The sequence below is a fragment of the Sciurus vulgaris genome (assembly GCF_902686455.1).
Source record: "Sciurus vulgaris genome assembly, chromosome: 3".
In the NCBI taxonomy this organism is placed as follows: domain Eukaryota; kingdom Metazoa; phylum Chordata; class Mammalia; order Rodentia; family Sciuridae; genus Sciurus; species Sciurus vulgaris.
In genome coordinates this window covers 167,234,457-167,248,157 of record NC_136463.1, presented here as the reverse complement: position 1 = coordinate 167,248,157, position 13,701 = coordinate 167,234,457, and the positions used below count along the sequence as shown (strand labels likewise).

Here is a 13,701-nt window from a genome sequence, read left to right as displayed (position 1 = left end):
AATAAGTGAACACTAAAATATAAAATCTTCCAAAAGAATTTATGGACCTCTGAGAAAATATCATGGATCCCCAACGGGCCTACACTGCTTTACTTCACTATACCATGTTAATAAAACAAAATTTGAGCATATATATAAAGTATATATTAAAACCTAAGGAAAATTTTGGTTGTGATATATCATGGTAAAGAGAAGTGTTTCTTTTATAACTTGCAAAGGAATTTAACAAGTCAGACTGCTTTGAGGATAAGGAAAAAAATAGAAAGTGACAATATTTCATGTGTCCTGATGTGTAATTGAATATTGCTTTGAGTTTGAAATAATTGCTGTGGAATTAATATCATTATCTTCCTTGATTGTCATTGTTATGGAGGTTTCCAAGTGATCAAGCATTATTTTAGCCAATAATAATAGTAATTAACTGTAAGGAGCTGGTGAAGTTTCCTCTGTTAGGAGCTGCTACTGGAGCTGTCACAGGGAGAAAACAGAACAGCCTTTCTTGTAGTGAACAGCTTGGGTGTCAATGCCTTTATCTGGAGCTCAGAAGTCAGGAGACGCCACTGCTCAGAGCAGAAAGCAGGAGAAGGGAGAGGAATTTAATTGTCCCCCAAAAGAAGAAAAAATAATGGAGTGAGAAATAAGCAATGGAAGAGGGAGAAACAAGCCAGAGACTCCAAAACCTGCAACCCACTAATCTCTAATAAAGGTTCTAAACCCACCAAGGACTTTGTGGTTTTTATTTCCTGTTTTTTTTTTTTTTTTTTTTTTTTTTTTTTTTTTTTTTCCAATTACTAGATATCTCCAGTAGGTTGAGTTTCTGGGTTGTTTAGGGTGTTAACCCAAGCCATCTGTATTGATTCATGAACTGGGGGCAGAGAGGACTCAGCTCACATCTAGATTATTCACATTTGTTTGATCTCTTAGTTTCATTCCCCAACATATGTATGGAGTAGGAATAACTCTGACTTCACCTTCTAGGTAAAGCACTTGAGCCTCAGAAGTCCACCTGCTCGGGAGTGCTGAGGTGGCCTCAATACCTCTCTCTCCCTTTGTTCTTTCTCCCCCACATTCTCTGCTTCTTTGTTAGTCAGACAGTTGTCCTATAAATAAATGCTTGTAGTTTTCTGGCCCTTGCAGTAAGTCAGGGTCTTCCCTTCAACATGAATCGACATTTCTCACATGGCTTCTAGTTTAGGGAATGAAGTTGCTATAACAAAATGCCATCTTGCAATGACCTCCTGAGGCCACAGAACCATAGCATAACAGAATTCATTACATGGGCTCCTCGTGCTACACAAAATACTTGCTTGCTCTAAGCAATGAGCTTCATTACTAGAGAAAGGCTAAAGAGTTGAGGGTCAAGCTATAGATGAGAAAGGGATTGTGTTTCCTATAAGAGCCTCAATGGAAAAAATGGTGGAAACGTTTGTCCAAGCCTCTCAGAATTTTGGATAAATTTCTTTTTTATTATAGTCTATATATAGATCACAACCAACTTTCAAAATAATACCATGGTCCAGAAAGAAAGCACAGGTAATAATAGAACAACAAGATGAACTTCATTGCTATCAGTCAAATTTTATTTTAGGTTAAAATACATTCACATTGTTTTACATGGGAGTGTTTCCCCATAGGAAAAGGGTTACTATATAAAATTGTTTCATAATCATAATAAAAAGTTAATAAAGGTGTAGTTATTTAGTTCAGGCAGGTTTGGGGTTGGTGTGTTCAAAAAATACTGAGGGTGAATCTGTGTGCAAAAATTTTGGTTCAATATGTGTTCGATTCTCTATAGCAAGACTTCACTGATATGATGGCCACATATTGTGTTTGTTTCATGCTATCATTAAAACAATCATTAAAATGCACAGCTGGAGAGCCAGATGTTTCATTTTTATTATATAACATTCTCTCCACATTTACAATCTATATGTACTTCTACAATGACTAAAATTTTGTGTTTGTTCTTTCCATACTTACATACACACTTTGTACCTCTAGTGACACATTTGTAAAGAATATATATTGAGTATATATTTATGTCTCTACAAACACACAAAAAAGGATATTTTTGAGTGCAGCCTTGTGATTTTGTTCTACCCTATTTTAAAAAATACCTTCTCTCGTTCAGAATTGAAACTATCTGATAACAACGCACAAGAAAATCAGTTGTTCCTTTTCATTTCTCCATGACATCTTTCCTTTTTCTCTGTTTCCAAAACATTGCTTGTGGGGCTCCTGATGAAGCAGAAATGGTATTCAAAGAGGCCATAAAAGGGGGCATGAAAACAAAGATTTTAATTCTCTGCATACTGACCAGTGAGTGCTTAAATCATTAGACTTTTCAACCAAAATATTTTATTATTGATTTGAATCGAAATCAGTGGCCAGTTGCTTCTGTCCCGAGTCTTATTCTTTAAAAGTATTACAGTAGTAATTGTACATAGAAAATGTATAAAAACATTGCTGTTCAACATTATAGGAACAGAATTAGGTGACATTTTTTCCTATATCAAAGACTGGAATTTTAACAAGGTAGGAATGATCATTTTCTCTCTTATTTAAGAAGCGCCTCTTTTCTGTTTCTGTTGCATTCAAGAGAATGCATCCTGACATTTAAATTTAGAAACCTCTCATATTTGTGAAATCTATTTTCTAATTACTCTGGGAAGAGGCCAGTTACCAAAGTCTAAAACACGCAAAGAAATTGGTTTGCTGCATGTTTTTTTCATAAAGAAAGAAATGATAGTAGATAAATATGTAGACTTGTCTCTTAAACCGCTTCAAGTTTTATGGAGTGAAAACACAAGACAATAGAGAAGAAGACAATAGAGTTTCTCATTTTCACTTTTCACTTTTTCCTCTGAAATAAAGAATTTATTAATCATTTCATTTCTATGTTGGTACAACCATGGAAACAAAATGTTGTACCCCATTTATGTATGTACAATGAATCAAAATGTAGTCTGTAAAAAATTTAAAATAAATAAATAAATAAATAAAAGTGAATAAATTGCTTGCAGAAACTGAATACATCAGTGTTGAACTGAAGGGTGAAGAAAGGTGTTCAAAGTCCATGGAGCTGAAAGCAGTTAACAGATAATAGTACATATTGACTGACTTGATTCACTCACTGCACTCAAACGTATGCATGGTACCAAGTCACCTGCTGACATAATGCCCAGGAAAGATAGAGGTAAATGCAGACAGGGTGAAGGACCTGAGAAATTTAGGAGGAGCCTTGTTAACCAGATGCACCTGGGCATCTGGTTAGTGCAAAGAGATGGGACCAGATTTGCAAAGTGGTATGAGAAAAACTCAAAGAGTAGCTGCTTCTAGAGTTTCTTTCAGGAAGGAATATACTCTGATCAGTAATTGGGATGAAAGACATGGGTACAGAATTAAGGGGAAGGACAGAAAGGAAGGAGAATTATTTGGAAAAAAAACAAAAAAAAAATGGTGATTTGGATCATAGCAATTTGTCTGTTGGAAGAAAGGACAGAGGAATTTTTTTTAAAGAGGTGAAATATCCACTTGAAATATATAGAAAAATTGGCAGAATGAGACAGACATCATTACTCTATGTACATGTGTGATTACATGAATGGTATAAATCTACATCGTGTACAAGCATGGAAACAAAAAGATGTACCCCATTTGTGTACAATGAATCAAAATGCAGTCTGTAAAAATAAAAAAATAATTTAAAAAAATTAAAAAGAATAAAATTACATTTAAAAAATTTATTAAAAGTCTATGAAAAGAGAGACACTGGGGCTGGGGTTGTGGCTCAGTGGTAGAGCACTTCCCTGGCACGTGTGAGGTCCTGGGTTTGATCCTCAGCACTGCACATAAATAATTCAGTAAAATAAGTATCCATTGACAACTAAAAAAAATTTTAAAAAAAGAGTGACATTGATCTTAATACCTTATCTGAAATCTTTCCCTCTGTTTTAAGAGGTTGACCAAAAAAAAAAAAAATTGTCAACATTTACAGACTGCCATTATTACTTATCCTCACAAGAGTACTGCAAGACATGTAGTAAAATTAACTATTCAACATACTTTACCAGTTTAACCAAATAAATTATTACTCACTCTGGTTGAGTGGGTGAGTAATTCTTTGCAAGATGGTAAATCACCTTGAAATTCCCATACTCACATGACTCAATGGTAAGTAAGATAATCAGTTGATTTATCAAACTGGCTCTGCTGACATAACTGTATTGTGATGAGAATTTTGGACCATTGCGCCATCTTGGAAGTACAAGTTGCTGTATAACTTAGCTTGGAGTGAGTCTGGTTTAAACTCCTTTAAACTATATCTTGCTTTCTGGTTTTGTGGATCAGATTTTTACCAGTTGCTTTTTGAGACAATCAGTCTACGTTTTCACTGCAGTGTCTCAGTGCTGATAAAGCACCTGAAAATCCGGAATCTGATAGCTTCCTCACACCTACCTGCTTCATAGCATCAGCTATCAGCACCTTACATCACAGGTGGATCTTAGGTAATGAGGTATTAGCAATTGGTGCCTCATTATATTAATCCTCATGCGAAGTCACACCCTCCTCATAAAAGAAGGTTGCTGTTATTTTTGCTGTGAGTTAGCTTCAATTTCCCAACCTATTGCCATTAAAATCCCTAAACTATTTTGTTTCATTATCAACTCAATTCCACTTTATTTTTCTTTAGCACTCAAAATAAGGGTTTCAGGACTCAACTTCAATTAATATCTCATTCTAGTAACACTTCCCAGAGTTTCAGTTTTATCCCAATCTCTTTTGGAAGAGTTGCCAGGAACTTCTCATTCTAAATCCTCCATGTGGCATTCTTTAACTCTTCAGCTTTATCTTCTATTACTTCAAACCGACTTTTTTGGTCTGGCAGGATCTGAGTTCTCATCATTCTCTAAGGATGTAGAATTCATCCTCAGCTCTTGGTGTTCCATAAGACATGGTGCTATATTCCGGGGGCTCATAGTATGCACACAGATAAACTGACCATCACAAAGAGTAATGAGGAGTTGACTGTCCTCATGAACAAAGGTTTATGGGAAAACAGAGAGAGAGGTGATTAATTCATCTGGGGGTGGGGGGTGTGGTGGGTGGAAGTTCTGGGAAAGGCCTCCGAGAGGAAGTAACACTTGAGTCAGCCATTGAAGAATGAGCACAATTTCATTTTGGGCAGAGAGAACAGCTTGACCAAAGCCTGAAAGTGAACAGTCCTCATCTGTGGCATAACAGCAGATGGCAGGAGGGATGGCTGAGGGTGGAGAGACACCCCTAAAGCAGCTGGCCAAAGCCAGGCTGTGAAGCACTCTGATGCTCAACCAGGGTGTCTAAAAGAGGAGTCTTCTTTTTCCTGAACTCTTCGAATGATTATTTTTGTGCACCCTTTTAGTCAATAATTTTTTCTGCACGTATTTTTTGAAACTTTCCACAGTGTATTATAGGTCCATGGAGAAGCATGAAAACCCCTGAAGTTCTTCTGTTTCTTTCTTAGCTTTTCCCTTGGAGTGCAGTGCCTGGGAGAGGAGGCAGCGTGGCGAAGAGATTTAAAGTACAGACACAGGTTTGGGTTTCCTGTCTGCTGTTCTCACTGATCCCACTTCTAATTGGGTGAACTCAGGCAGGTTATAGCATCTCTAAATGTCACTTTCTTCCTTTGAAAATGAGGACAGTGACAGTTTCCCGATGATAGGGCTCCTCTGGTGATTCAATAACTGTTTAGCAAGTGTTTGCTACTCATTATTCAATGAGCATTAATTGACCATTTACTATTAAACAGAACATGTGCTGCAGTCCTACTATCTGTCACCAAGTTGAACAGATCTGAGCTTTGCAGTCTTGTGATTATTTTTATTATTACTATTATTATTTTTTTATTCTTTTTGTACATGACAGTCGAATATATTTTGATATATTTATACAAGCATGGAATATATCTTATTCTAATTAGGATCCCAGTCTTGTGGATGTACATCATGGTGAGATTTACTGTGGTGTTTTCTTACATGTGCATAGGAAAGTTATGTCAGATTCATTCCATTGTCTTTCTATTCCTATTCCCTTTCCCTTCCCTAATGATTACTATTATTAGAAAGGAAGATCTTTAGTAAATACTATTAAAACAAATTAATGTGTTTCAGCCATATCAATACCCCATTGAAGGTTGGACTGATGTCCTCTTGCCTGGCCCTGGAGCACTCTACGACTAGTCCACTGACAAGGGCTACCATGTCCCATGCCCATCAGTTCTGGTATTCTCTTTGGGCAGTCTTGGGAGAGATGTCATTCTAACTGTGTTTAGCAGGTATAGTGACCTGGGTCTCTGGATAACGGCGACTCAGAAGGATGATCATGCATGCTCCACATGAGTTTTGGGCATGAATTAGTCATATTTGGGCTGACCTACCTGTTCCAAAAACTTCTAATTATTAGAGCTCAGGAAAGTAGACCTCCAGAATCATGGGATTCCGTGATAAAGCAATTGGGTTTTTACTGCTGGCAAAGTGAGTGCACGAAAGCGAAGACTATAGAAGCTTAGGTAGAACCGGTGGCCTCTGCTTGACAAAGGGATGTGCCTGCTGATCTCCAAGGAGCACAGTCACCATCAGCAGAGAAAGGGAGTTTGGATGTTACAGACTGAAACCCAGAAATTATCCTTAAAGACAACTTGGGTCTCCTGGCCTCTGGCATAGCACTGCAATGACTGAGCAGTGTGTGGCATGTCACCATAAGTAGAGTAAGTAAATAGAGTAACATCAACTTCTCAGTACTACTATGAGAACAAACTTTTAACAGCTTGACTGTAAACAAAATTGTTTTTAAACAAACATTGTGTTGTTCTAACTTTGCCTCTGTTTAATTTTCAATTTGGCTTTTTACATTTTTAATTTTTTTTCAGCAGCTATTTATCATGGGTACAGAGATTTTTAGTTACCAAATGCCTTCTTTTCCTCAAGGAGAAATCCTAAGATATTTATCAATAACATTCCAACCTACAGTATTCTTTCTCCTGTTTCCTTTTGGTTGACCTACTAATTACTTAAGGTTCTGTTCAGGATGGAACTCACAATTCGTAATTCATGACTGTCATTGCCTCCGATATTCATGTTGGACAATGACTTTTGTTTAAACATCTCTGAAAATTACTCCTTAAAAGAAATCTGCAAACTTAAGGAAGATAATATTAGCAGGTATAGTCCACATAGATGCTGACATCTTGACATTCAGAATGGGGCAAAATTTTGAAGTCTGATTGTCTCTGCACCCCAGTGCAAGCCACTTCAAATTATGTTTTGTGAAAGATTGCTCAGTCTCCAAGGAAATATGTATGATGTTTTTGGATCTGTGCCACTGCCTTCAAATGCAAATAAATATCTCATGTATAATGAATACCTAATGTATAGCTTGGAAATTACTCTGAAGAAATAGATCCCCTGGAAGTCATGAGTTGTAATAAAACACATTATCTTCATTAGAAAATTAGAGGTAGTGGATGAAGGTGTCCAGTCAAGAGGACAAAGAGATCCTGAACTGAAGTTAAACAAACAACCCGAAAATAAAACACTTCTGTGATTACACTGGAGTGGTGACAAGCAACTTCTGGAAGAAACCATGTGGTTCATCTCAAGCTGACCTCTCACCTGCATCAGCCACCTGTGAGTCAGTACTTTTTACCCTGAAGTAACCTGACTGAATGTAGCAACTAAGCCTGCCATGTCCCTCTGCATGAGGAATCACAGCCCAGATCCCACCTTGTCTTCACATCTAGGTAATGTTTATTTTAGAATCAAACCATTAGTGGATTGTAGATCATGACTGATAGAAATAGGAGAAGACCAGAAAGCAGGTACTCCAGTCAACCTCAAAGATTAGGAAAGTCAGGCAAGTATCAGTTACTGTGCCCCCATGTGGCATTATCTTAGGGACCTTCCATTGTCCAAACAGTAAGTACCGTGTCTGTAACTTTGTCTGTAAAAAGATGAAAGGGCTACCTTTTAGATATTCAAGACTGCCTGCCTGGTGGGGATGGGGTTTGGAGAGACTCATCACAGTCCGGCCGAAGCCAAAGTCAAGGTAATTGGCATGTGCCGTCATGGCTCCATCAGCCCCAGGCTGACTGCCATCAACCTTGCCCTGTCGTCCTGGAGACCAGGCAGCTGAACCAGCATTATTCCAGGTTTGAAAGGAGAACTCAAACAATGCTTTAACTGATTTTGCAAGTTGTGTCTGGATCCGTCAGGGCAAGGTGTGAGGATTAAATGGGAACCTCACCAAACCAGACTTAGCTCAAATAGTCTATTCAGTTAAATTCAGTAGGGTATTTTAGGCACTGACCATCTGTGAAGTACTAGGATATACAATAGGCCATGTCCTCAAAGAATTTTCAATTTGGTGAGAAAAATGAGATAGTAAAAAAGCCCATAAGGCAAAAAAAATATTAGTTCTTTCAGAGACATAGCAACAAAGAAGTGTGCTATATTCAAAAAAGAGAGAATGTATTTTATGAGGATATCTAAAAAGACTTCATGGGAGATGTCAACTTGGGGATAATTTTGAGAGGTAGAGATCTAGGAAAGGAGAGCATCCTAGGTACAAGAGGTCACAGAAATATCTGAAGTCAGTCTGTTTCCTTTAACCCTAACTGCCAAAACGAGGGAATCCACTGTACGTTGCTTACAGCCCACCTTTCATTTACTGCACTATGTCTAATCTAGTACATTGTGATAGAAGGTGGGATCAGGTCAATGTAGTCACTTCCCCAAATCAAAGCATTAAATTTTAAGTTAAAGATTGAGATTCTCATAGTATATCTAAGGATGGGCTGGGGCTGAAAGCTTTTTCAGCTGAGCTCTGGGCTTATTGACTTAAAATATCTTAATGACACTTAAAATACTATGAGAGTCACTGAGCCCTGAGTCTGTGAAATGCTGTCTGTATCCTGCCTCTGCTAGAGCAGGCAGTGTGTGCAGGAAAGAAGGCAAGAGAATGTAGGACAAGTCCTACTGGCCTGGCAAGGGTCCCACCTAATTCCTTATGACGCGTCCAGTGCAGGTGACAGGCTCTGTAAGGTGTGGATAGGTAGTTAATTTCATGGAGAGGAGGAGGTGTAGGTTCACTTGTTTTTTTTTTTTTTTTTTACAGTGGGGCATTATTTGAATGATACTCATTCTGTTTGAGTCTGGACTTCATGCAAAGAGCAGCAACTGTATGTCATTTTAAAACAAGCACAGTTGCTGAAAGACACTGATCTGGGTCCCGTTGTGGCAGAAGAGTTGGTTGAGAAGTGCTTCCTCATCAAGGTTTCACTGAAAGGAAAAATTCATCGGGAAGAGAAGAACTGTGGGTTTCTGAGCCCCGTTCCCACAGAAACTATGCCGTGAAAAGTCTCCTGGCCCAGTGACACGCAGCAGGTTGGACGGGGCAACAATTCTTCTTCTGAGGAGCGGAGGAAGAGAGGATTCTCTCTCCTTCAGGGTGTTTGAAGGATGGCTTCCCAGTTTCGTCAACTTCGGATCCTGGTGTGGAAAAATTGGCTAGGGGTCAAAAGGCAGCCGGTGAGTTAAAAAGAAAAAAAAAGGTGGGGGCAGGGGTCACAGGGCGACACTCGAAGCAATCCCAAAATGTGATGTCAATGAAAGGGAAAAGGAACAGTTGAAAGGTATTTTTTTCAAAGCAGAAAATAAGATGTTTAGAATTCATCCCTCCACCTGTCTTTTAGCTAATGGGGCGAGTCTTAACATGCCCCCAAAGCAGCCTTTTGATTTCAGTAAATTAAAAGAGTAAATCAGGACATGCCCTGGGCAAAGGAAAGGATGTGCCTTGTTACTTGTTGAATTAGAACTAGTGTGGAATTCTGGGTTCAGGCCAAAATGCTTTCAGAATTTTTCTTAATGAATGTAGTTTAAAATGGGATGAATGAAAGTAAAGTACCTTTTGAAAATCATTTGAAATGGAAAGAAATGTACTGGAAAATCAAAAGCCTAGAAAGTTTGGTTGAAAAGTAAGATATAGAACAGAAATAGTTTGGAGGTTGTGAATATGGAAAGGCTTCTAAGAAACTGATATCTAAAAATCATTTACTGGAAAGGCCAAATAAGTGGTGAGTGTGTGTATGTGTGGGGGGCATGTTTTAAGAATATTACCAAACTACTTGACATCTACAGTTGGTCTTCCTTTTGCTCATTGCGACATCGTTTTTTTTTGTGCTCTTACATTAATGTTTGCTTTTGAAATTACAAAGCTAGCTACTAGAGTCTCACTAGCTAGAGTTCAAGGAGACTGAGGAAAGAACTGGTTTCTGTGAATTGTCATATATTCAAAAGAACATTTGGAAACGAGGGAAATCCAAAAAGACATTCGATATACTTCACTTCAGAGTAGGAATTCTCAGCCTCTGTTGTGTAATACAATATGCAAATAATATACATCATAGAAACCAACCTTTTATCTATGCACCTTATCTCGCTTCAGACTTGTTTGCTGTGCCTGAAACCTTGCTCAGTATTCTGATGTCTGCCGTAAGAGAAGGAATTAGATGTTCATTCGCCCTTGTGAATTTGGTGGGCAGGGTTTAAAATCATAAGGGGTCATGTGATTTCTTGGATGTGCTGGATATAAAATTATAAAAGCATTAACATTTTTGTTTGTTTACTGTAAAAAGAGTATAAAAGACAAATTCCCCATAATTAGCACGTGGTTGATTCTGAGTAGCTTTTGGCAGGGAAAGAGTCCTGGGTATGTGGATATGGTCGGAGCACAAGAGTTGGGCTCCTGCCAACGTTCCACCCGTGGTTTACATAGCATATGACAAGTTCTCTAAGCACTGGTGTTCCCACTTGTAAAATAGGCACGAGATCTGCTGCATCTACCCTCTAGGGTGGAAAGACCAACGTGAGCTCATGTATTTCAAAGTGCTTTATGAACGGGGAAACACTTAGCAAATATACTAGTGAGGAATTTGGGGCAATGTGTGTGACCTAGTGAGGGATTTGGGGCAATGTGTGTGACATATTTTATTCAGATAAATGGTGAAAGGAAATTCGGGGGCAGGGTGTGGGAGAGAGAGGAAGAAATTGACATAAATTTCAAAAGTGATGAAAATCCAGTATTAAGGATGAAAACATGGAGGAACTGAGGACTGGCATAGCTCTTATTGCTGATAAGCAGGGTTTGAGGTTGCATGTGTTTCTTACAATTTCTAAAACATTAGAAGAAGAACTCCAAGAACTTCAGATAAATAATTTTTTTCCATTGAAAAATTTCATTCTTAGAAATTATAAAGGCAAGTTCCTTTCTTATTTCTATAAGTAGTGGATATATGTTGATACTTTGGAATTTTTCTCTATTTCAGTTCCCTCTGGACATGGTGGCATATTTAAAGGAGGTGCAAGTCAGATATGCTAAATGTGTTTCCCATGATACCATGATAATTATGCATGATAATGCATGTATTATACATTGGTGCCTCACTCTCATGTAGCAAAAATCCCTAAAAAGCCTCTGGTAATTACACTTTTCCTGAGGCAAGGGAATAAATGAGCTAATAGTTCATTCTGGAACTATGGAATGGTTCCAATCTTAAGTGCACTTTGAGAGAATGGGGCTCAGGACAGATAAGTCTTGATTGTAGGAAGTCAGGTCAGGAAAAACAAAACCAAACCACAGAATTTGGAAAATACAGAAGGCCTACCTGAATCTATTAGGACCCACTGGAGGGACAAGAAAGACCTATAAACATGGTGTGGCAAGAGGAGAAGGAAAGACAATTCTGAGTGGAGAACAGGCGAGCAAAGAAAGAGACATTGCTTTTATTGCAGATTTGCCTGGGGCTAGCTCCATCTCATCATTGGAAAGGAGACTCAAAGACCTGGGCGGAAAGGATACGTATGTGGTAAAATCATACTTTAGAGGAAAGAAGAGGTTGCCAGTTTAGGATCACAGATCACCAGGGAGATAAAATTTTAAAAATGTGAAAACAGAAAATAGAGACAAATTAAAAGACAGGAATGCGAAAAGAAGGTGCATGGAAATTTGAGGAACTAGACTTGGGCACCCATCAAGCAGTCACTTAAAATGTGTGCATTTTTATCTGGATGTTTGCATTTTATCCTGGAAATAATATTTTAAAAATAGACTTTCATATCCAGAAAAATAGAAACTAAATTTTATGACACTGGATATGTATTGCCCTTACTGAATATTAAAGGAAAATGCCTGCGTTGTCACCATGATAAACTCCCTTAATTTTTAAAGCAGATTCCATCACATAGCGAGGTGGTAGGCAGGGCAGTCTGTGAGGGAGAGTTGGGAATCTATTCATGCAGAAACACATAACATACAAAAATAAAAATAAAAGTATTAAGGTAGATTGAGGGTTACTGGAAGTCTATTTACTGTAAAAGTACATGCTGGAATAGAAAATGAGAAAAGAATTACAAAAAGTGACATACTCAGAAATAAATAGGATAAATAATGTTGAATCTGGCTACAATTGTTGAGGTTGACCTCGCTCAAAATTGCTCTTTTTAAATATTAAGTAAATAACTCTCCTTTTATAAAATCGAAGACTAGAATTCTGGAATATTTGGATTAGCCAATTGATTTAATTTTATGGAGTCACAGAGAATTCAAGGGATTTGTCCAATATCACCTTATGAATTGAAGGATCAAAGTCAGACTTCCCCAATCACGAGTCTATTTGTTGCATTTCCTATTTCTCTACTGTTCCTGAACTGTTTCCTTTCTCAATATTCTCTGACCTCTGCTCAGAGGACAGCCCACCAAAGAAGAGATAATATCTGCTAAAGTATCTATCTGATTAGATACTGCAATTTTTTAATATTTGTGGTGTTCTCAATTGTCAATTATATTGGGAAAAAAGTAAATAGTAAAAAAGAGTGAAAAAAAAAAAAAAAAAGCACATTAAGCACCAAGAGAAATGTTAGGTGTTATAGAAAATCAATTAGACATAGTTGCTACCCTGCTGAGCTTGTAATTTAACTCTACGAATAATGGAAAAATGAAGATACATTCCAGGGAAGATGCTTAGCAATAGGGAGACTCTCCTAATGAGATACTAGCTAATGACAGGAAACTGTCCTGGGACAGCAAAGGGCTGTAAGCTGAAAGGCTAGATAAACCAAGATAGGTTTTCTTCCACTAAGAAAATGGGTTCTAAAAAGGCCCATCAAGGAGGGACTTCAGATCTTGACGGAAGAGGACTCTAGTTCCAAATTTGTGACCCAAACAAGAAAAATTAATGTCAGTTGAATATTTTCTGTTGTAACTATTAAGCTAGTGCCTCTCACTGAATCAACTCTGTTGATTCTAGAACTTGCTCTCATGGCACTTATGCTATCTCTGACATTTTGAATCAAGTTTGACTCTTCTCCTTAAATTCCCTCCTTATTCAAACTACTTTTTTTCACAGTGACTAAAGAAAGAAGAAGAAAGTCTTAGCTTCAAATTTTTGAAGCAGATTGATCTGTGCATCAAAGGAATTTTTAGTTTAGAAGAATTTAGGATGAAGTTGTAATTCCAAATTTAATTCTAAATCTGTTTACAATAAACTAAGTCTTACACAATTCACCCTACTATGGGTCAAATATTCCAGTCACTTTTATCTCTTCTGGATCTGGACCATTTATTCCTTTAATTATGTTTAATTCCTCAAAATTTTTAGTTCTATCTATT

General features: G+C 37.6%; 1 protein-coding gene across 1 annotated transcript in view; it reads left to right on the top strand.

Annotated features, from left to right (window-relative positions):
• Window positions 1-9,163: 9,163 nt before the first annotated feature.
• The window catches only part of ABCA12 (ATP binding cassette subfamily A member 12), a 170,972-nt gene continuing 166,434 nt past the window's right edge, over window positions 9,164-13,701 (top strand). Inside the window, exon 1 of the mRNA XM_079132508.1 lies at window positions 9,164-9,563. Coding sequence (XP_078988634.1) covers window positions 9,495-9,563 — 69 coding nt within the window. The 5' untranslated portion in view covers window positions 9,164-9,494. The remainder of the gene's footprint in view (window positions 9,564-13,701) is intronic.